Source organism: Natator depressus, chromosome 3 (assembly GCF_965152275.1).
Source record: "Natator depressus isolate rNatDep1 chromosome 3, rNatDep2.hap1, whole genome shotgun sequence".
In the NCBI taxonomy this organism is placed as follows: Eukaryota; Metazoa; Chordata; order Testudines; family Cheloniidae; genus Natator; species Natator depressus.
Genome location: NC_134236.1, coordinates 171,707,568 through 171,732,187, shown reverse-complemented (window position 1 = coordinate 171,732,187; position 24,620 = coordinate 171,707,568). Strand labels below are relative to the sequence as shown.

The 24,620-nt window shown below is 42.1% G+C and overlaps 1 protein-coding gene across 2 annotated transcripts in view; it reads right to left on the bottom strand.

The window, feature by feature from the left end:
* MTA3 (metastasis associated 1 family member 3) overlaps nucleotides 1-24,620 on the bottom strand; it is a 259,662-nt gene that overhangs the window by 109,035 nt on the left and 126,007 nt on the right. For both annotated transcript variants that reach the window (XM_074949344.1, XM_074949346.1), the window contains exons 10-13: nucleotides 20,357-20,431; nucleotides 10,818-10,876; nucleotides 1,416-1,540; nucleotides 134-285 (exon numbers count right to left, since the gene is read on the bottom strand). In XM_074949344.1, coding sequence (XP_074805445.1) covers nucleotides 134-285; nucleotides 1,416-1,540; nucleotides 10,818-10,876; nucleotides 20,357-20,431 — 411 coding nt within the window. The remainder of the gene's footprint in view (nucleotides 1-133; nucleotides 286-1,415; nucleotides 1,541-10,817; nucleotides 10,877-20,356; nucleotides 20,432-24,620) is intronic.

Below are 24,620 nucleotides of genomic sequence, written 5' to 3'. Positions count from 1 at the left end.
TACCACAAAAAGTATAAAATGTTCCGTTTCTCAGCACAGGCTCAAGAAACATTACATGCCACATTTTAAATCACAGTAACTTCTGAGAAACGTGTCACATTTATAGCAGAAACATTTGCCTACATAATCCTACCTCTGTGGTTTGACAGGGAGATAGTTTCTCTTCTTCTGTCTGAGTTGGCATTTTCAGGCCACCATATTTCTTCCAATAAATCCAGCAAGATGCACACAATCTACACTGCATGTTAGGGGGACCCCAAGAATACCACTGATGAGACTGTGTGGCTAAGGATGAGAAAAAAAAATACAGCTGAATTGATGTATGTTGTATTACATATAATAAATTCAAGAACACTATATGCTATTACTATTCCTCGAGCCTTATTAAAAGAAGTACTACAAATCTATCAGAGTAAAAAACAGAACTTATTTTAAAGGTGATTTAGAGGTCTTATAAAACAATTAAAAAAATTTAAGGGAAAAAATAATCAACTTCCCTATCAGTTTTGAACTTGAGATCCCTAAACATTAGGAAAAGACTAATTTATTTCCTCTGTTTTCAATGAAGTAAAAGAAAACAATGCCCCTGAACCCAGAATAGGTCAAAACTTTTGGTTTTTTTATGTATCATACAAAACTAATGTTTATGGACCTGATCCCAGCCCCCATTAAATCTACTTTTGAGTAGACCTATAAACTGGCCTAAATGAAGAGCTTTGCACAGAGAATCTCCCATCTGGAAGACAGTCAACCATATATTTAATTTTGCTTTCTGTATGAAATATTGTTAAAATTGCATTTGGTGTTCATGATAGAGAGGTGAACAGCGAGGGCACTTTTTATATAAGATTAGTCACAACTCTAATAATATATCTCATCTCTTTTTAAGTCCTCAATCTCTTTTGAGTTGAGACCACTACCTGTCCCAAATTTTGTCATATTCTCTCTCATTTGTGCCAAGTTCTGTGGTGAGGTTTGCTATATAGAAAAGTCCACTAGGGACCATCCTAAACTCACAAAATGCATTTGCACTTGTGACCAAAGTCAGGATTTGAATACAGAGCTCCAAAGATAAAAGATCACTGTACCAACTCCAGCACATTACCTTGAGTCCAGCTCCCTATCCATCCAACTATTACAGTTTTTAAATAGGTCATAAACTTGGTCTAAAATATTGAAGTTAATCTATTATAGTGGTGTAGTTCGGATTTAAGAGTTAAATATGCAGCATTTCTTAATTCTAACTATCAAAAAGAAATCAACCTACATTTTGCTTGGAATGTGGTAACAGATTCAACAAATGCATCTGTTTTATCAAAGGGTGCAAATTAATAGTGGCAAAAAACCGCGCCACAAATGTTCAGATGACATCTGCACTCTTAAAACTCTCACAAAAAAAAAAAAATCTTACTTACCATAGCAACTTTCACAAGCCCGGCCTATTAGTGAGGTCTGTGCCTGATAAGATGCTCCCATAGCTCCATTCACTGCACCTGGTTTCCCGCTGTTGCTGGATAGTTGATTGGGATTTGGTTTGTTGCTTTAAATAAAATAAAAAGTAATCTCTCAGAAAATATTTTAATAACCAGTTAATTAACATGAGCAAGATTTCATTCTATGTTTCTGGTTTATGAACTACACCATCTGTAACAAATTCTTCTGAGTAACAAAATTTATTTCTATGTTTCTCTAATAAATTGTTTAGCTTACAGACAAAAACAAGCTGATTATATAAACAGCTGATGAAAGGCTTTGCAAGACTAAGGTCTACATGTAAAATGCTGGAACACAGGTCATCACTGAGTTCTACATAGTACATTTAGCCTCCCTGCAACACATAATGCTTTGGAGATATCCCACTGCACAGAAAACAAAGCTGTTTTTCCAGAAAACCAAAATTTATCTTCACACATCAAGACAAGGCTGTGCTGAAAAAAAAATGGTGAATTCTCCACTGCTACAAATGTGTGAAGATTTATAACCTGTAAAAGTGATACATTTCATATAGTTTCATCACCCACAAATCCCAAAGTCCACTGAATAGTGGAAATGACTAAATTCCTGAATTATCAGCAAAAATCTGTTTTTGCTAGCAATGAAAGAGACATTCGCTCTCAATATCTTTGATGATCTAACTTGCTCTCCCAACTGGCCATAGTAGCCAAAGGAGCAGAGGATGGTAGAAACAGACCTGTTCTTTCTTCCAGTAGCAGAAGGTTCTTTGCTGAGTACCTCTGCTCTTTTCTTTAAACCTTGTGCTGCTTGGGGACTTCCCAGTAACTGTAGTCTCGAGTGCACAGTGGACCTCTAAAGCGCCAGAAAGCACAAAATTTGAATATACAGAGGAAGCCCTAAAGCAGTACCGAGTTTAAAAAGTGGATTCTAATAGACAGGGTCCAAAAATGACTGGCATGTGTAAAATAATTTTGGGATGTGGAGTGGGGAGGGAAGTAAACAAGGGCTTGTTTGGAGAAGACCAATTTACCAAACCAATTTACATAAAAGCATAAGGGGATTTGTTATTATTTTGTTGATAAAAAAGTGGTATATAAGAGCTAAGCAGCATTATTATTATTGAACCAGTCTGCCCATCTTTCATTTTTACATGTGAAAATGGGTAGCCTCGCACAGACCTACTTGCCAAAGCAGAAATAAAATTCTCTTATTCAACATATTATTGTACTAAGAAAAGGCACAAAACGTTCACACAGAAAAAAATATTAATGCATACACCAAATGCTAAACTCAAAGTAAGGAACATTTAAAAATAAAACTGAAAGCTATTGTTTGTAGGGTGTTGCTGTGCTAGTTCCAAGCTATGAGAGAGATAAGACCTTTTATTGAACCAACTTCTGCTTGTAAAGAGAAACAAGCTTCCAAGCTACCCAAAGCTCTTCTTCAGGTCTGGGAAAGGTACTCCCAGCGTCACAGCAGAGCACCCGATGGAACAGAGTCACAAAGTGATCACTCCATATCTGACCTCTCAGCCCTCATCCACAAAGGAAACCTGCACAGCACTTTCAAAAGACAACCCTAGGAGCTTAAATTCATAACTTTGCTAAACTCTAAAAATCATGGACTCAGAGACACTGGTTTTATGTATCAAAACAACAATCTGTAACTCACTAACCCTCCTTTGCCCTATGACTGCAAAAGGGGCGACTCATGGGTGGGGCACAAAGGGTCAACCAGATGTCCTGATTTTATAGGGACAGTCCCGATATTTGGGTCTTTGTCTTATATAGGTTCCTATTACCCCCCCTACCCTGTCCCGATTTTTCATACTTGCTGTCTGGTCAGTCTATGTGCCCCTACAGCAGCCGGCCCAGGTGGGGAGAGGAAGGGGCGGGGCCAGAGCCTCTTCCAGCCACGCGACCTGGGATGCTGCCTGGTGCAGCGCAGTGGCTGACTGGGAGAGCACCTGGCTGCGGCAGCAGTAGGCTGCCCTCCTCCCACCCTCAGCTTCTGGGGACAGGAGCCAACTCTGAGCATGGTGGGGAGGACTCTGACTTGCTTGGCCGCTGTCCCCAGAAGCTGAGGGTGGGAGGAGGGCAGCCCGCTGCTGCCACAACCGGGTGCTCTCCCAGGCAGCTGCGGTGCTGCACCAGGCAGCGTCCAGGAGAGGCTCTGGGGCCGCAGCCGAACATACCAGGGGAACCAGCGCAGCGGGAAGACAGAGCCCCCCCTCCCAAGGTAACGTGGGATGGGGAGCGGACAGGGAGATTGTGGGGGCCCCGAGCGGGGAGGAGTTGTGTGGGGGTCATATGGGGAAGTCATGTGCCTCCTCTCCCCCCCCTTAACCGGTATCCCCTTTTTGTGCCTCCCACAAGTTGCCAATTCCACCTTGTATTTAGCTGTGACATTCTGATTACTTTCCCCGGACCTGAAGAGCTCTGTGAAGCTCAAAAGCTTGTCTCTTTCAGCAACAGAAGTTGGTCCAATAAAAAAATATTACCTCCCCACCTTGTCTGAAATAAAAAGGATGGTATTCTAACCAGGAAGTACATTTCTGATGGAGTGAACGTGTCATTACATGAGCATATACCAATTAAGTAAAAAAAGATTCTGCTCTTAACTACATTTGTTGGGAGGAGCAAAAAATTCCAACCTTTTATTAGTTTAAAGTAAATTCGCTGAGGAGAAGGGCATGAAGCAAAGAAATTTAGGGCCTGATTTAGTAGTTCTTTGTTCAAGCAATATTCCCACTGATTTCAACACGTTTTTCCTGAGTAAGGACTGAAGGATTAGGCCATAAACCAGTGTTAGTGTGTTGGCTCTCACACACCCTCTCAGCACCGAACTACTACTGAAGTCACTGGAAAGAGCTTAGCCCTGGTCTATACTAGGACTTTAGGTCGAATTTAGCAGCGTTAAATCGATGTAAACCTGCACCCATCCACACGATGAAGCCCTTTTTTTCAACTTAAAGGGCTCTTGAAATCGATTTCCTTACTCCACCCCTGACAAGTGGATTAGCGCTTAAATCAGGTCGAATTTGGGGTACTGTGGACACAATTCGACGGTTTTGGCCTCCGGGAGCTATCCCAGAGTGCTCCATTGTGACCGCTCTGGACAGCACTCTCAACTCAGATACACTGGCCAGGTAGACAGGAAAAGAACCGCGAACTTTTGAATCTCATTTCTGTTTGGCCAGCGTGGCAAGCTGCAGGTGACCATGCAGAGCTCATCAGCAGAGGTGACCATGATGGAGTCCCAGAATCGCAAAAGAGCTCCAGCATGGACTGAACGGGAGGTACGGGATCTGATCGTTGTATGGGGAGAGGAATCCGTGCTATCAGAACTCCGTTCCAGTTCTCGAAATGCTAAATCCTTTGTCAAAATCTCCCAGGGCATGAAGGACAGAGGCCATAACAGGGACCCGAAGCAGTGCCGCGTGAAACTGAAGGAGCTGAGGCAAGCCTACCAGAAAACCAGAGGCGAACGGCCGCTCCGGGTCAGAGCCCCAAACATGCCACTTCTATGATGAGCTGCATGTCATTTTAGGGGGTTCAGCCACCACTACCCCAGCCGTGTTGTCTGACTCCTTCAATGGAGATGGAAGCAACACGGAAGCAGGTTTTGGGGACGAAGAAGATGATGATGAGATTGTAGATAGCTCACAGCAAGCAAGCGGAGAAACAGGTTTTCCCGACACCCAGGAAATGTTTCTCACCCTGGACCTGGAGCCAGTACCCCTCGAACCCACCCAAGGCTGCCTCCTGGACCCGGCAGGTGGAGAAGGGACCTCCGGTGAGTGTACCTTTTAAAATACTAGACATGGTTTAAAAGCAAGCATGTGAAAGGATTAATTTGCCCTGGCATTCGCGGCTCTCCTGGATGTACTCCCAAAGCCTTTGCAAAAGGTTTCTGGGGAGGGCAGCCTTATTGTGTCCTCCATGGTAGGACACTTTACCACTCCAGGCCAGTAGCACGTACTCGGGAATCATTGTACAACAAAGCATTGCAGTGTATGTTTGCTGGCATTCAAACAACATCCGTTCTTTATCTCTCTGTGTTATCCTGAGGAGAGTGAGATATCATTCATGGTCACCTGGTTGAAATAGAGGTGCCCGCTCCTGCTGGGCTGTTTGTCTGTGGCTGAACAGAAATGTTCCCCGCTGTTAGCCACGGGGAGGGGGGGAAGGGTTGAGGGGGTAGCCACGCAGTGGGGGGAGGCAAAATGAGACCTTGTAACGAAAGCACATGTGCTATGTATGTAATATTAACAGCAAGATTTACCCTGAAAGAGTGTAGCCATTGTTTTATAAAATGTGTCTTTTTAAATACCGCTGTCCCTTTTTTTTTCTCCACCAGCTGCATGTGTTTCAATGATCACAGGATCTTCTCCTTCCCAGAGGCTACTGAAGATTAGAAAGAAAAAAAAATGCACTCATGATGAAATGTTCTCCGAGCTCAGGCTGTCCTCCCACACTGACAGAGCACAGACGAATGCGTGGAGGCAAATAATGTCAGAGTGCAGGAAAGCACAAAATGACCGGGAGGAGAGGTGGCAGGCTGAAGAGAGTAAGTGGTGGGCTGAAGACAGGGCTGAAGCTCAAATGTGGCGGCAGCGTGATGAGAGGAGGCAGGATTCAATGCTGAGGCTGCTGGAGGATCAAACCAACATGCTCCAGTGTATGGTTGAGCTGCAGCAAAGGCAGCTGGAGCACAGACTGTTGCTACAGCCCCTGTGTAACCAATCACCCTCCTCCCCAAGTTCCATAGCCTCCTCACCCAGACTCCCAAGAACGTGGTGGGGGGGCCTCCGGCCAACCAGCCACTCCACCACAGAGGATTGCCCAAAAAACAGAAGGCTGGCATTCAATAAATTTTAAAGTGCTGTGTGGCATTTTCCTTCCCTCCTCCACCACCCCTCCTGGGCTACCTTGATAGTCATCCCCCTATTTGTGTGATGAATGAATAAAGAATGCATGACTGTGAAGCAACAATGACTTTATTGCCTCTGCAAGCGGTGATCGAAGGGAGGAGGGGAGGGTGGTTAGCTTACAGGGAAGTAGAGTGAACAAAGAGGCGGGGGGTTTCATCAAGGAGAAACAAACAGAACTTTCACACCATAGCCTGGTCAGCCATGAAACTGGTTTTCAAAGCTTCTCTGATGCGTACCGTGCCCTCCTATGCTCTTCTAACTGCCCTGGTGTCTGGCTGCGCGTAACCAGCAGCCAGGCGATTTGCCTCAACCTCCCGCCCCGCCATAAACGTCTTCCCCTTACTCTCACAGATATTGTGGAGCCCACAGCAAGCAGTAATAACAGTGGGAATATTGGTTTCGCTGAGGTCTAAGCGAGTCAGTAAACTGCGCCAGCGCGCCTTTAAACGTCCAAATGCACATTCTACCACCATTCTGCACTTGCTCAGCCTGTAGTTGAACAGCTCCTGACTACTGTCCAGGCTGCCTGTGTACGGCTTCATGAGCCATGGCATTAAGGGGTAGGCTGGGTCCCCAAGGATAACTATAGGCATTTCAACATCACCAACAGTTATTTTCTGGTCTGGGAATAAAGTCCCTTCCTGCAGCTTTTGAAACAGTCCAGAGTTCCTGAAGATGCGAGCGTCATGTACCTTTCCCGGCCATCCCACGTTGATGTTGGTGAAATGTCCCTTGTGATCCACCAGAGCTTGCAGCACTATTGAAAAGTACCCCTTGTGGTTTATGTACTCGCCGACTTGGTGCTCCGGTGCCAAGATAGGGATATGGGTTCCGTCCATGGCCCCACCACAGTTAGGGAATCCCATTGCAGCAAAGCCATCCACTATGACCTGCACATTTCCCAGGGTCACTACCCTTGATATCAGCAGATCTTTGATTGCGTGGACTACTTGCATCACAGCAGCCCCAACAGTAGATTTGCCCACTCCAAATTGATTCCCAACTGACCGGTAGCTGTCTGGCGTTGCAAGCTTCCACAGGGCTATCGCCACTCGCTTCTCAACTGTGAGGGCTGCTCTCATCTTGGTATTCATGCGCTTCAGGGCAGGGGAAAGCAAGTCACAAAGTTCCATGAAAGTGCCCTTACGCATGCGAAAGTTTCGCAGCCACTGGGAATCGTCCCAGACCTGCAACACTATGCGGTCCCACCAGTCTGTGCTTGTTTCCCGAGCCCAGAATCGGCATTCCACAGCATGAACCTGCCCCATTAGCACCATGATGCATGCATTGGCAGGGCCCATGCTTTCAGAGAAATCTGTGTCCATGTCCCGATCACTCACATGTCCGCGCTGACGTCGCCTCCTCGCCCGGTATCGCTCTGCCAGGTTCTGGTGCTGCATATACTGCTGGATAATGCGTGTGGTGTTTAATGTGCTCCTAATTGCCAAAGTGAGCTGAGCGGCCTCCAAGCTTGCCTTGGTATGGCGTCTGCACAGAAAAAAGGCGCGGAACGATTGTCTGCCATTGCTCTGATGGAGGGAGGGGTGACTGACGACATGGCTTACAGGGTTGGCTTACAGGGAATTAAAATCAACAAAGGGGGTGGCTTTACATCAAGGAGTATTTCAGGCAGGAGTTCACGGAGGGTTCCAATAAGAAATGGTGCACCTAAGTAATTGTTCTTATTGGAACAAGCAGGTTGGTCTGGCCTCTGATTGATATATGGCTAGATTTACCTTGCTGCATCTTCTCTGTGAGTGACTGCAGTGTGACCTAGAGGAATGAGTCCCCTAGATGGGGCGGGGGAGGGGAAGCAAATGAGTACAAAACAAATCTGGTCTATTTTTTGTTTTGATCCACTCCATCTATCTTTTACATCTTTGGCTGGCAGCAGACGGTGCAGGACTGCAAGCCATCCACATCTCATAGCTGCTCAGCAGAAGATGGTACAATAGGACTGCTAGCCATCCTCATCTCTTGCCTGCCCGGCAGAAGATGGTACAATAGGACTGCTAGCAATCCATATCGCCTGCCTGCTCACCATAAGATGGTTCAATAGGACTGACTGCAGGACTAAAGAGAATGACCTGGTCAAGTCACTTCTAATGTAATCCCTGCACCCATGTCTGCCCAGGCACTCCTGGCCGATGTGGCCAGGAGCACCTCGGACATGATGATGATGGCTACCAGTCCTATTGTACCATGTGCTGCCACAAGGCAAGGAGTTGCTGCTGCTGTGTAGCAATGCAGTACCACGTCTGCCAGCACCCAGGAGACATATGGTGACAGTTACCTGAGCGGGCTCCATGCTCGCCGTGGTATGGCGTCTGCACAGGTAACTCAAGAAAAAAGGCGCAAAATGATTGTCTGCTGCTGCTTTCACGGCGGGAGGGAGGGAATGGGGGCCTGACGATATGTACCCAGAACCACCCGCGACAATGTTTTAGCCCCATCAGGCATTGGGATCTCAACCCGGAATTCCAATGGGCAGCGGAGACTGCGGGAACTGTGGGATAGCTACCCACAGTGCAACACTCCGGAAGTCTACGCTTGCCTCAGTACTGTGGAAGCACTCCGCCGAGTTAATGCACTTAATGCACTTAGAGCATTTTCCGTAGGGACACACACACACTCGAATATATAAAACCGATTTCTAAAAAAACGATTTCTATAAATTCAACCTAATTTCGTAGTGTAGACATACCCTTAGAGTGGTGGGATCTGGCAACTACCTCCCATGTACTAGGGGAGCTATACAGGACCAGCATACCCCACAAACCAGGCAACAGTACTACAGCTATCTCATATTTATCCACTCTGGTGTTCCTGCAGCTTCCTCTGATGCACTGGTTACTGGCCACTGGCAGAAACAGGATACTGGACTAAACCAATCCTAAATCTGATCCAGTATGACAGTTCCCATGTGGGAACACTGCCTACTTTCCCTTAGGGTCAATACTCACCTGCAGTGCAAAAGGGCTCAAAGCTACACATCCAAGGTGCAACCTACACCTCTCTGTATTGACTTCAGTAAACATGCTGCAAGGATGTTGAATGTGAAAGTATTATGTAAGTGCTAATTATTATTTTTATTATTTACCTGCCAAAACCATCAACAGTAAAATAATTGCGCTACGAATACCAACTGCTAATGATTGCACACTCATATGATTATTCCCAGAATACTGCTCTGACTTTAGGATGTCATAAATGATCCATCATCCAAAATTATTAACATAATTTTTAAACTTTTTATTTTATTAGTATTGGTTTAGGCTTTAAATAACACCCACTGAGACATTTTCTAAAGGTTGGATTCATTAAAAGCTAAAATCTAATGCAGTCTATCCACTACCTTGGAAGAGAGTTTGCATGAAAGACTATATAAAATGAAATTGTACTGTATGTAGTTTACACAGGACTTTACAGAGGTTACACTTTTTCCCGGTATTCTGTTCTCTGCACATGTGCAGAATTACCATTTATGTCAATAGGAAATCCATACACATATGGAAAGTAGAACATAGTGGTGCAGAGTTTAAAGGAGAATTTTGCCCCTAATCCTTGCTAGTCCCACAGCTCTGAGGAAATCATTAATGTGAAAGACATGAATAATAATTCATTCCCATAAACCACATGTTTACAAAAACAGACCTTTAGCATTAAATTTAAATACAAAAAGCTAAATAACTAAACATTATGAGGCTAAAACACAAAAATAAAAATAGTTTGTTAATAGGGCTTAGTTCACAGAGAAGGGATTTAAAGCTGTCCATAGGCTTATTATTTAAGGTCATAATGTCTTTCTTCTCTTATCACCTAATTGGTTTAAGAATATACTGTATCAACAAGATAAAACTATAATTGTAAAGTAGAAGTATCTGGTTTAACAAACAATTGCTTAGACTTTGAAATGTTGCATTTATTCTCATATATAACAGCACTCTATAGAGATTCTAAAGAGATTACTTGTCAAAATCTGCTTTATAAATGGCAACAAGGGCACATTATGTATATTACCAATCCACACAGCATTTTAACCTGTCTAGTTCTCTTTGGTTTTACTTCTATTTATCTTATTCAAGGAAAATGGTGGACAAGAACAAAGGGATGAATTAAATACAAGGGCCTCACAAAGAGAGCATCATCATCAGTCCTTGCCTTAATCATGCTGGGTGTGTTACAGGCATCCACAATCAAAATCATATGTAAATACTAAGCCGTAGGAGGATCGAAATCTTAGTATCTATCAAGTTACTGTAATATATTTGTTTTATCTAGCACACCTTACATATATCCAGAGCATCATCAAGTCAGGTCCGATTTCTTTCATTTTTACTAGTCTTCTGACAATGGTATGTGCATTTTTTATCTATACATTAGGTCACATTAATCAAAGAGACAAAGTATAAACATTTGCTATACTTACTAGGTTGGGATGTACACTTGTTTCAATTTACTTTCTGCTTCAGCTGCCTTCAGACGTTTCTAATTGAAAAGATGAATGTATTTTTAATACACTATTAATTTTTTATCACTGCAAACAAAATATTTAAAGACAACTTCCACTTGGCTTTTGTATGATCGCAGAGGCCTTAAGCGTAGACCCTAATAACTCAAAACAAACATCACTGCAATTCTTTACTATTTTTAAAGCATAGTATATTCCACTCAATAAAAAATTCACAAACACCAACAAAAATATTACAGCAGATCTAATTTTACAATACTAAAGAGAGTGAGCAAGAGAGAGTGCACACAACAGCCAGGAGTCAGCATTCACTTTATAAAATACATAATTCTAGCTCACCTTAGTAGGAGAATATGTATGACTACACTACAGAGACCATAACAGCATAGCTACACCACCATAGCTGTGCCGGCATAACCCTATACAGCTTAGATGCAGCCTACACTGACAGAAGGGGCTTTTCCATTGGTACAGGAAGACCCCCCTCCCCGAGCAATGGTACCTACGTCAACAGAAGCATTTTTCTGTCAACAAAGCTGTGTCTACACTGGGGGTTAGGTCAGCATAGATATGTTGATCTGCAGTGTGGTTTTTTCATGCCCTGGCTGATGTAGTAATTCGACCTAACTTTTAAGTGCAGACCAAGCCGAAGAGAAGTACAGAAGAGTACAGGAAATGGAAAATAATGATGAGTACATGATGAAACTACACATCTACAGCACTTTTGATTGAGCATGTATTTGTTCAGTCAAGGCCAAGGCTGCGATTTTCAATTAAGCCTATGGGAGTTAGGTGCCTAGCTTCTTTAGACTCTTTTGAATACTCCAGCCCAAGAACATAAGAGCAGCATGGCAACTTTGTTACTGCTAAAATATTCTGTTGAATTTACTTGATTATGATTTTGTTTATATTTGCTACCAACATAACTCTCTTAAACTTAAGAATGTGCTGTATACTCAAACTAGCATTCATAGTTTATTTGTGACTATCTGGCTTATCTTCACAGACATACAGACAAGACAAAAGCTGTTCATGGGGCATGTTGTAACATAAATAATGTCTGATGCTATGAGATTTATATTGTAAAAGAAACCCCAGAAAATAATATGATTTATTACTGAAAATTCCACAGTATTATGATACAAGACAGCACAACCAAGGCATGGAATCTTGGAAGTTAACAGAAAATATTTTGTTTTTCCCATCTTCTAAAAGAGCATGTTCTAGAAATCACAAATTAAATTACACTACATATTGTATAAAATCCTGGCTTCACAGGAATGAGAGTTTTGACATTGACTTCAATGAGGGATTTCATCTGCCTTATTTTCACTGTCTGATATCACCATATATGGGGAGGTTTATGACTTTGGCTTTGTTCCTCATAATACATGCAAACAAAACATTGCACATGACTGATTACACTTCATAATGCAATACCTGATATAAAATTGTGAACGTGACAAGTATTAAACCCTTTAGTACCATAATATTCTCTAGTTTTTGATCAATCAAGATATAAATGCACATGCATATAACCATGCAAAAAAACCACACGGGCCATCAATCACAACAGCAGCCAACTGGTGTTTTTAGAGTAAATAAAGTTCATAAGGGAAACATCCCAGGCACTGTGAGAAATCACAGTTTTTGAAATGTTAGGATGAAAGAGCAGTTATTGCAGTAGCCTAACCTGCAGTTGATGTATCCAGTGACTTGCACCATCACTGAAAGGATTCAATGAATCCTTTGTCTACATATATTACATGTATACGTTTAATATCAGAGATTCAAACATATAAAAAGTACCTAGCTTCTCCTACAACATCTATAAAAAACAAGTTTATAAAGGAACTGAGTCTGTTTCCTTTTAAAACAGCCAATTAAATTTCTACAGGAGATGGCAAAAGAGTGACAACATTTACCAAAGCTCTTTATAAGGAGCCAAAAAAGTTGTCGTTAAAGATGCAGTGTGTTTACTTGAGCTTTGCAAAAATCCTGCCAGCCCAGAAAATCCATTCTGTAATTTGAACAAAGGACCATGAGAGAACCAGCTGAAATGGATTCAGTGATCAGCTCTGGTTCCCCTCGGAAACTGGATTCCAATTTTCTATAAAGGGCACCTTGAGGTGACTGCCCCTCCCATCAGAAAAGTTGATCTTGACTTTCTAGATTACTAAGTGCAGGAGGGATCTCTAAGTGTCATAAAGGCATTTGAAAACCCAGTACAAAACAGGGCACCGCGGACAGACCAAATGGCACCCCAGGCGTCTTTGGCGCCTCCCCTCCACTTGTTAAACTTTTGAAAATATCTTATTTTGTATTGCATTTGTAGCCAATTTCATGACTTTGATGCATGATTTAACCCTGTCATATAAAATGATAAATTTGCACACCAGGATCTATAAATCTGTATTTATTCATGCGATATATAAGCAAATAAAAAAATAATTTTCTCTAAGTTTATAGAAACTTTTTAATTTTAAGAATAACTGAAATGTACTAACATCAAGAAATTGAACTGTGCACCAACATTGGGTGGACCAATATTAAATAGTGTTATAGTAGGTGACAGCCTTAGAACCTGAACCTTAGTCCTTTAGTTCAAAAGATCACTTTTTTTGTGTTTGCCCTCACAACCTGAACAGAAGCTTGGCACCCTCCATGCCCAGCATTCCAGGTGGTTGCTTGGGTCGTCTGCCCCTAAATCTGGCTCTGACTGCTGCTGATACCAGCTGTGCCCATGGCTCACTTCCACACCACTTCTGCAAGGTCCTCATGGAGTGGGAAAAAAAGTTTGGAGGAGGGGTTCTCTGGAAACTGAAGCAGACCCTTCCTCAGGCCTTTCTGCTTATGGGTGGCAGTCTTAGACATATCCAGGACTTCAGATACTGCTGCTCCATAAGAGCCAGAGATCTCATTGGCAAACACACCGACTTCCTCTTGCAATGGGGGAGGGACTTCCCCCCTCAAGGAAGAACTCCTCCTCCTCCTAGCTCTCATGGACTGTGGGAAGGGCACCGACACCCAAGGAAGTGCCCTGGGATATCCTTCCAGGAGGAAGACCTGGCTGTGCCCCAGGGCAGAGGGGTAGCAGGAATCGGGCCTCATCTGCCTGAAAGATCTCTTGTGGTGAGAGGAAGTACAAACCTGTTGCTCAACCATGAAACCCTGTGGCTTCTGGAGGAGAGAAAAAGTGCTATCCCCATACCAGGTAAGGAATTAGGGAAGAGCAGGCTGAAGCTGGCATGGAGGTGGGGACTCCCAGTACCTCATACCTTATTGTGTTCTTCTACAAATCTCTGCCTTGGCCCTGACACCCATATTAGACGGGCCAATGTCTACCTAGATAAGCTGGGGGGAAAGGAGGCTCCTCTTTTGGAGCCTCTTCTGAGGAGGAAGGTTTCAAGAGGCAGGCTGAACACAAAGGCCCTGACACAGATGGCAGCAGCTTATTTTATAGATGCTGCAGTGTTTGGTATGATTCTGAAGGAACTGCTTCAACCACTAAGGTACTGCTCTTCAGCCAGGACCCCACGAAGTACTGTGACACAGATGCAGCTTGCAGAAAGAGTGTAGGCTGCAGAGACGAGGGGATGTGCTAGGAACAAAGTGCTTGGCAAAAGCTAGACCAGACATATCAGTGCCAGAGCTGAGGAGCAGCAGCAAAAATGGGTTCTTACCCAACAATACTTATAGTCTGACTTTCCAGCTGATGTGGCAGTAAGTGAATGTGCTGTTATGAAATGGGGACCCAACATATGGGAACCAGCAGTGACAATCAACCGATAAATGGGTGGCCTTGAGAGGTAATTGGGAAATCTTTCAATAGACAAAGTATCTTCATTGTCACTGCAAACTACCATTCAGAGGGCTCATATATTCCACAATTTTGCAGCATTCATCCCTTGCCGCAGAATTACACTCCTAAAATCATGTCTTTCATGAAATAAATGCTCATTCCTTATGGTGCCTGAAATAATCTGGATAACGTAAGCACAGTATAACTGACTAGGTTGGCACAGCCTGGAAAAATAGCTCTGAAGGTGTGAACTGCCCCATTCATCTTAGTCAGGGCCATCTGGATTCCACAACTGTGGTATTTGGCATTTTTCTAAGATACCAGAGAATCTAGCATTCTTGCCATTTTCCTGCAGTCAAACATATAACTTTCTGTTTCATATCTCCCAGTCCTACTGTGTCCGCTCATCAGCTGCCTCTTGCTTTCCAGTTTCCCTACAAAAGCAAGTTAATTGGATTGCACTGTCTGTTCCCTGCACTGCTCTATGGAGACAGATAGCAGGAGTTTGGTGAAGCATGGCTGAAGTCCACCTTGCAGCCAGCCACAAAGCAGTGGGAGCCAAAACGTTGGGCAGGCTGGAGAACAGGCTGAGGCTCAAAGAGCCTTGGACATGAGTTTCTGATGCTTGTACAAGTTCCCCCCATCCCTGTCACATGTGTGGGGAAGAATGATTGGAGCTGGCCTGCATGGAAATCTGTTGTACTTGAGGCCTATGGCATGCAACCAGGCTGCCTGGAGAGCACAGAAATAAATAATAAAAACCTTGAAAATAAATAACAAATAATCACAAATTCTACATAAATATGCATTTTCAGCTACGAGTCTTAGCTTTATACTTGGGTGGAGAAATGAAAAAGAAGGGTATTTCATTGTGACAGACGAAACAGAAAGAAGAGACACAAGAATTCATTTTTGGCTCAGAGATTCAACTTAGTAGAGTATTACGATTCAGTTCAGAAAATCACAACTTAAAAGTAGGATTGTGGGATCAGTGCCATGTCCTTGAATGAAACAGATCCTCTTGGCACTATGCATTGAGAAACTAAGGCATAATCAGGGGCAGATGTCACCGTGGAAACCCTATGATGCTATGGCAAAATAAAATAAAAGTAAATTTTAAAATTCTCTGAACAGAAGGAAGGCCTGGAGAACACGCTCAGATAGATCTAATTTTCTCATCTCTCTAGGGAGAAGGTAAAGTCACTATGAAAACCCTCTCTTTTCAAGGAATGTACTACAGTAATTGCAGAATACTGGAAGAAGAAAACATTGTTCTTTGATAAACGTCATAGGTACAAATTTTATACAATTTCTATACAAAAACTGGTGTGAGACTTAAGACCACATAATAGCTAAAATGATATAGATTGACACAACCATGAGTCTCTCTCTCTCTCACACACCCCCCTCACGGGTGGGCAAAAAGAAAAAGGGCTCCCCTCACAATCCCTAAGCATTAGCTCACCAGAGCAATGGAGGAAAACTAGGTAAAGGAAGAGAAGCGGCACCACAGCAGCCCATAAATCTTAAGGGCATTTGCAGGGGGAAGAGGGAAACAACACTCCCACAAAACCCCCACAAACCTGAGCCTACAAAGAGGACAATACAAGAGAGAGAAATAAGCAGTATGTGGTAGCTAAATTTCAGTACTGATGTTGGGGTTGTGTGGGAATGACATTTTACCAAGTTTTCCTGCTTTATTTACTGAAGTGGATCATATGCATTCTTATATGAAATAATTATACATACCATTTTATGTATAAGCTAAAATTTGGGGGAATGAAGGCCAGATGCATGAAAAATGAAAAAGCAATTTAGCATTTTACATTCTTATTTACTAAAACTGTTAATCTTATACGCTTAGGTATATAACATTGTTCCCTAGAGAGAAGGACAGAACAGGTTGTGGGGGGCGGTGGGGGGGGGGGGGGAGGAGGGAGAATGGCACTGTATGTGAAAGAAAATGTAGAATCAAATGAAGTAAAAATCTTAAATGAATCCACATGTTCCATAGAATCTCTATGGATAGTAATTCCATGCTCTAATAAGAATATAACAGTAATGATCTATTATCGACCATCTGAACAAGAACAGTGATAGTGACGATGAAATGCTGATGGAGATTAGAGAAGCTATCAAAATAAAGAACTCAATAATAGTGGGGGATTTCAATTATCCTCATATTTACTGGGTACATGTCACCTCAGGACGAAATGCAGAGACAAAATTTCTCGATACTTTAAATGACTGCTTCTCGAAGCAGCTGGTACAAGAACCCACAAGGGAAGAGGCAAATCTTGATTTAGTCCTGAGTGGAGTGCAGGATCTGGTCCAAGAGGTAACTATAACAGGACTGCTTGGAAATAGTGACCATAATAACATAACATTTAACATTCCTGTGGTGGGAAGAACACCTCAGCAGCCCAACACTGTGGCATTTAATTTCAGAAAGGGGAACTATACAAAAATGAGGAGGTTAGTTAAACAGAAGTTAAAAAGGTACAGTGACTAGAGTGAAATCCCTTCAAGCTGCATGGACACTTTTAAAAAAGACACCATAATAGAGGCCCAACTTAAATGTATACCCCAAATTAAAAAAACAGAGTAAAAGAACTAAAAAAAAGAGCCACCGTGGCTTAACAACCATGTAAAAGAAGCAGTGAGAGATAAAAAGGCATCTTTTACAATGTGGAAGTCAAATCCTAGTGAGGTAAATAGAAAGGAGCATAAACACTGCCAAATTAAGTATAAAAATGTAATAAGAAAAGCCAAAAAGGAGTTTGAAGAACAACAACTAGTCAAAAACTCAAAAGGTAATAACAAAATGTTTTTAAAGTACATCAGAAGCAGGAAGCCTGCTAAACAACCAATGGGGCCTCTGGACGATCAAGATACAAAAGGAGCACTTAAAGATGATAAAGTCATTGCGGAGAAACTAAATGAATTCTTTGCTTCAGTCTTCATGGCTGAGGATGTTAGGGAGATTCCCAAACCTGAGTTGTCCTTTGTAGGTTACAAATCTGAGGAACTGTCACAGATTGAAGTGTCATTAGAGGAGGTTTTAGAATTAATTGATAAACTTAACAGTAACAAGTCACCGGGACCAGATGGCATTCACCCAAGAGTTCTGAAAGAACTCAAATGTGAAATTGCGGAACTATTAACTATGGCTTGTAACCTGTCCTTTAAATCAGCTTCTGTATCCAATGACTAAAAAATAGCTAATGTAATGCCAATATTTAAAAAGGGCTCTATAGGTGATCCCGGCAATTACAGACCGGTAAGTCTAACATCAGTACCTAAACTGGTTGAAACAACAGTAAAGAATAAAATTGTCAGACACATAGAAGAACATAAATTGTTGAGCAAAAGTCAAGATGGTTTCTGTAAAGGGAAATCATGTCTTACTAATCTATTAGAGTTCTTTGAAGGGGTCAACAAACATGTGGACAAGGGAGATCCAGTGGATGTAGTGTACTTAGATTTCCAGAAAGCCTTTGACAAGGTCCCTCACCAAAGGCTCTTGCGTAAATTAAGTTGTCATGGGATAAGAGGGAAGATCCTTTCATGGATTGAGAACTGGTTAAAAGACAGGGAACAAAGGGTGGGAATAAATGGTAAAGTTTCAGAATGGAGAGGGGTAACTAGAGGTGTTCCCCAAGGGTCAGTCCTAGGACCAATCCTATTCAACTTATTCACAAATGATCTGGAGAAAGGGCTAAATAGTGAGGTGGCAAAGTTTGCAGATGATACTAAACTGCTCAAGATAGTTAAGACCAAAGCAGACTGTGAAGAACTTGAAAAAGATATCACAAAACTAAGTGATTGGGCAACAAAATGGCAAATTAAATTTAATGTGGATAAATGTAAAGTAATGCACACTGGAAAAAAATAACCCTATCTATACATACAATATGATGGAGGCTAATTTAGCTACAACTAATCAGGAAAGAGATCTTGGAGTAACCGTGGATAGTTCTCTGAAGATGTCAACGCAGGGTGCAGCAGCAGTCAAAAAAGCAAACAGGATGTTAGGAATCATTAAAAAAAGGGATAGAGAATAAGACAGAGATTATCTTATTGCCCTTATATAAAGGCATAGTACGCCCACATATTGAATACTGCGTACAGATGTGGTCTCCTCATCTCAAAAAAGATATACTGGCATTAGAAAAGATTCAGAAAAGGGCAACTAAAATGATTAGGGGCTTGGAATGGGTCCTATATGAGGGGAGATTAAAGAGGCTAGGACTTTTCAGCTTGGAAAAGAGGAGACTAAGTGGGATATATAAAGGTACATAAAGGTAGAGGTATATAAAATCATGAGTGGTGTAGAGAAAGTGAATAAGGAAAAGTTATTTACTTGTTCCCATAATATAAGAACTAGGGGCCACCAAATGAAATTAATGGGTAGCAGGTTTAAAACAAATAAAAGGAAGTCCTTCTTCATACAGCACACAGTCAACCTGTGAAGGCTAGGACTATAACAGGGTTTAAAAGTGAACTAGATAAATTCATGGAGGTTAAGTCCATTAATGGCTCGTAGCCAGGATGGGTAAGGAATGTTGACCCTAGCCTCTGTTTGTCAGAGGGTGGAGGTGGATGGGAGGAGAGAGATCACTTGATCATTACCTGTTAGGTTCACTCCCTCTGGGGAACCTGGCACTGGCCACTGTTGGAAACCAGGATACTGGGCTGGATGGATCTTTGGTCTGACCCAGTATGGCCATTCTTATGTTCTTATGTTCACATTCATTGTGTGCCATTGAGCTTCTCATGGAACGTGAAGAACCGTGGGGCAGAGGGTGGCCAGTGCATCTAGTCAACAGCACAGAACCACTGGGCCAAAAACACAGAACCAAAGAAAGCCGCAGCCCACTCCCCCACCCCATGCGCCGGAGCAGAAGACACAGCTCAGTTATGCAGAAAACTAAACATGTCGAAGATTCCATCCTTCAGACCTGCAACCCGTCTAAGCAGAACAAAGCTCTTTCGTGCAAGCTCTGACTCTTGCTCAGAATTTGGCCTCATGTATATTCTTCGCTGTTATTTCTGTGCGGTAAAGACAAACCGTAACAGAAAGACATGGCTTTAGTTTTGATACCAGAACTTACTTCCTTGCTCATCAACATCTTAAAATCAAAACGACAAAACAGCACCCATAACAGCAGCTATGGAAGGCGAAATAATTGCACTTCATGAGACTAGTTAGATGAACTAAAGCAGAGCACTGTGGATAGCCTTTTCCCTCCTCTTCAGCGTTGCCTTATGTGACCTCGCTCGTAAAATGCCTCGTTCAGCTGTTTAAAATAAGTCTCAAAGGATAATGCATATGATGAAAAATTCCATCATTTTAGAATTTTCTCTTTTTAAAAAAAAAAAAAAAAGTACAATCGCTGTACTCTGGGAACAAAGCACTTTATTTTAAACATGCAACTGTTCAACCCTGTTAAACACCTTTTAGACTGATAACTAAAGCTGGGAAAATGAAACTGCAGCAAAACCAGATCAAACCAAATTAGGTATTTTAAAACCCCCAATCTCAGAAATAGTTTTAGAACAGGTCTTTTTAAAAAGGTAAAGGAATATGCGTCTACAAAATACTATTTATAAATAGTTTTTGTACAAGTCCATTGTTTTAAGACTATTACAGAATATTACAGGTCCATTCATACTGAAATAGCCATACAATTACCTGTTGTACGTATCTGTCAGTAGTTTTCCACATGTAATAATATTCAATGATGCTAGTCAGCGACTTCCAAGGGAGCTGAAAAATATTTGGCATGAATTAAATACAAGCAAAGCATGTCAGGAAATTTAAATATCCACATCTTATTTAGAAAAAGATGGAGTAAATGTTCTTTGTATGTTAGAAAGATTCAGAATTAATGCAAATAAAAAGGTTAAACAATGTAAAACCTTTATGGGAATGGCTATTTTTAAGTTACATGCCTAAACCATTGGTTCTATATGGGCAATGCAGAATCCAGTGTAAGAACACACAGGCAGTACATTTCTCTCACTTTTTTCTTTCTTTTTTAAACGACAGGTAGAGAACATCATCACAATTAGAACAAATCACTTTCACATGACTAAGAGTCTCACGGGAACTTCACATGTGAAAATATACCAGCCAGAATATTAGCTCAGTGCCAATATCACAGAGGTTGGCTGTCCCATTATTGGTAGCAATGCCAGTGCTAATGATAGGGGTGGACTGTCATGCCATGACCTTCCCCAATTTCTGCCTGAAACATATACTTAGGGCCCTACCAAATTCACAGCTGTGAAAAATGCGTCACAGACCATGAAATCTGGTCTCCCCTGTGAAATCTGTTCTTTTGTGTACTTTTACTCTACACGATACAGATTTTAAGGGGGAGACTAGCATTTCTCAAACTGGGGGTCCCAATCCAAAAGCAGATTGTGGGGGGGGGAGAGGTCATAAGATTATTGTGGGGGTGCTTGCAGTATTTCCATCTTTACTTCTGTGCTGCCTTCACAGCTGGAGAGCGGTGGATGCTGGTTGGCCGCCCAGCATTGAAGGCAGCGCTGCAGCCAGCAGCAGCGCAGAAGGAAAGGTGGCAATACCATACCAGCAGCCACAGAGCTTCCTGCAGCCAGAAGAGATTCCTGGAAGTGGGTCTGAGCTGGTCCTGGGAGCAGCCCATGCAGGGGAAGAGGAAGTCCTGTCCCTCACCAGCCTGGCCAGGACCAACAACTGTAGCCGGCATATGGTAGAAGCCCTCAGTCAGGGTGCCCAAAGTCCTGCCCCTCCGTGGCTCCAGGCCCAGCACCCCAGCACTCAGGGGTTAAAGAGGCCCTGGGCTGGCTGGGGCAGGTGTTGACCGTGGAAACCCCCTGACCAAGGCACCCTGGGCGGTTGCCCGTGTCACCCACTTGTAAGGCGAGCCCTGCCTCCTAAAAGTGAGGACCCCCCCAAACCATGCCACCCTCACTTCTGCTCTGAAGGCAGCGCAGCCTCCAGCAACAGCGCAAAAGTAGGTGGCAATACCATCACCCCCTACAATAGATTTGCAAATCCCCCCCCCCCCACGACACTCTTTTGAGTTGGGACCCCCATGGTTACAACACCATGAAATTTCAGATTTAAGTATCTGAAACCATGAAATTTACGATTTTTAAAATCCTATGACTGTGAAATTGACCAAAATCAACCATGAATATATACTTATTATATTATTATTTCATATTTGTATTATTGTAGCACCTAGGAGCCCCAGTCAGGGTCCAGGACTCTGTTGTACTAGGTGCTGCACCAAACACAGAACAAAAAGACAATCCCTGCTCACAAAGAGTTTACAATCTAAGTATAAGACAAGAGACAACAGAGGGATACCGACAATCTGAGGGGGGAGTACAAGGAAATAATCGCACAATGTTGGTCTGCATGATAGGCTATGGACTCAGCGCACCAGCAGCCTAGCCGTTGTGAAGCTTTTTACACTAGCAGTTAAGTAGAAACAGAAGGGCCCAGGAAGGGGCAGATGCTGCCATTTGAAGCAAATTTGGTGCTGAGGCTGAAAATTTCGGTAAATCTCTGTGCAAAATCTGGACAACAGACCTATTAGATCTGTGTGCAAAACAGGGCAACAGATCTTCTTATACACCTTTCACAAATGTACATTTCCTTGTCATTAGAAAAGTAAGGATGTTTATGTGTGTGAGAGAGAGAGAGAATAGAGCAACTATTTATAACTCCCACAGAATTATCTAGTCCACCAGAACAATTATCTGTATTACAAGCAAGGAATTAGTTACACCTATTTTAAAATACATGTTCGACGTTTCCCACAAGAGTTGAAAACGTATTACTATTTTGTTTATGATATTTCATATAGACAATAGATTAGGAAATTTAATGCATTAATTGTAATTCTTTGCATTCCAGTTACGAGATTAAGGTTACAAAGTCCCAGCAATGCAAGGTCTATTTTCTAAAGTTCCCTTTGCCATTTTACAATGTTGGCATAAAGATGAAATCTCCCTTTAAAAACTGACTCGTGTATAAGAGGTTAAGTAAGAGGTTATAATACATAATACAAATCTTAGTACTGTTTCAATTCAACAGTAAGCATCAGACTGTAAAATTTTCATCTCCTACCTCTCCTAATTCCACTGCCTATTTTGACCGACACTCTTCCAATGCTGGCCATATTTTTATATATACCAGATAATGAAACAAAGCATAAATTTTGCAATTAATTTTGTGTGTGTGTGTGTGTGTAAATACACGTTTCTCTTTTCAACATTCTTCCAGCTTCTCTAGTAAATAAAAAAAATAATAAAATACATTTTAAAAAAATGTGTTTTGAGAGAACTCCAAGCAATCCAGGAAGGCACACAGATTGACCTCAATGGACCAGCTCTGCTGAGCAACCATCCAGTACTTGGCTCCATACCTTCTTGAGACATTACTGACAGAATCTAATATGTGACAGAATTTACACACATTAGATGATGCAGCCATCAGGCGGTGGATTCTCAGAGGGGTCCTACCACAGTAGCACCAAAGGGAGAGCGGAGATGCACTCACTCCAGTAAATGTTGATTAGCCCCACCTTCCTATTACTTTAGTCTAGCCAATCCTAGCTTCTCCACTGTTATTCATTCTGAGTATGGTCACTGCTAGTTGCACCTTTGTTGATACTGGTGGCATCCACATCAACAAAAAGTACATTTTCTCTAAACCTTACTAACAGTTTTCCATGATGTTGCAACACCAATATGGACAGCCATTCAGAGTGCCCCAGTGGGCAACTGCATTCACAGGATAACATAGGAAGCCATACCTTTTCTACAGCTCTTGTTCTCAACTGAGGAAGCCTGCCTGGCATGCTGGGTGTGAAAACCCTGTATTCCAATTGGCTACCCACATGCCCGACTGACAGGTGAAGAGGACTCTCTATTTGTCCAGAAGAGTGTAACCACTTTATGGAAAACTATTAGGGAGGCAAGATAAATGTGTTTTTCAATGGCTGCGTCTGCCACAGAAGTTGTAAACAGCTACAGAACTGTATATTTTCATTACCAATTTTATTATGCATTGATCACAGGAAAGAAAAATTACCATCTGCAAACAGCTGTGTGATGTTTATGTAAGAGGTAGACTGGCAGTGAGGCAGCAATGACACAAGGATGTACAGAGTTGATCTGCGATTTCACCAGCTGCCTCAGGGTAAAGATAGAACCCTTGTTAAGTTTGAAAACGCTAAACGTGATTTTTAAATATTTAGCTTGGAAATGTACATGCATTTTTAAACCTCAAATCACAGTCCTATACTCTTAATGATTTAGAGCCATCACATTCTTTTTTCAAACAGCTTTTATTTTCACCCACCAAGACATTTGAGAAGCAAGAGTTATAAATCTCTGGAAAAAAAATTTCATTACAATGAAAATGACGACAAACCCTTAAATTTTAACAGCACTAGGGAAGTCACCACAACGAGTGTCTTAACTCTCGGACCAGGGAAATAGTCCTTTCTTCCTTGAGAACATCAAAAATCATGTAGCAACACATTCACATCTGTTCAAAAGGCAGCTCTTCAGAGACACAATATCCTTCTCTTGTCATCAATATTCACTTATTTATTTTAGAACTGTGAAAGTGATCTGACAACACTGAAGTCTTCTTTCCATGTACAGTACTGGCAGTGGAAGTACAAGCTTCCTCACACTACCCCACATGCCTGTTTTGGAGGGACTTCAAGCAGAGCTGGACAGATCATTGATATTTTGGTTTCATGGCCAAACCAGAAAAAAAGTTGTGTTTGGTTGAGAAATACTTTTTATTTGACACAAAATTAAACATTTCATTTTTTGGTGGTTTTTTTAATCTTCCTTCCTTCCCCATCACTTTTTTTTTTTTTTTTTTTTTTTTATAAACGGGAAAGCTAAATTTCTAAATGAAATGTCATTTCAAAAACAGTCAA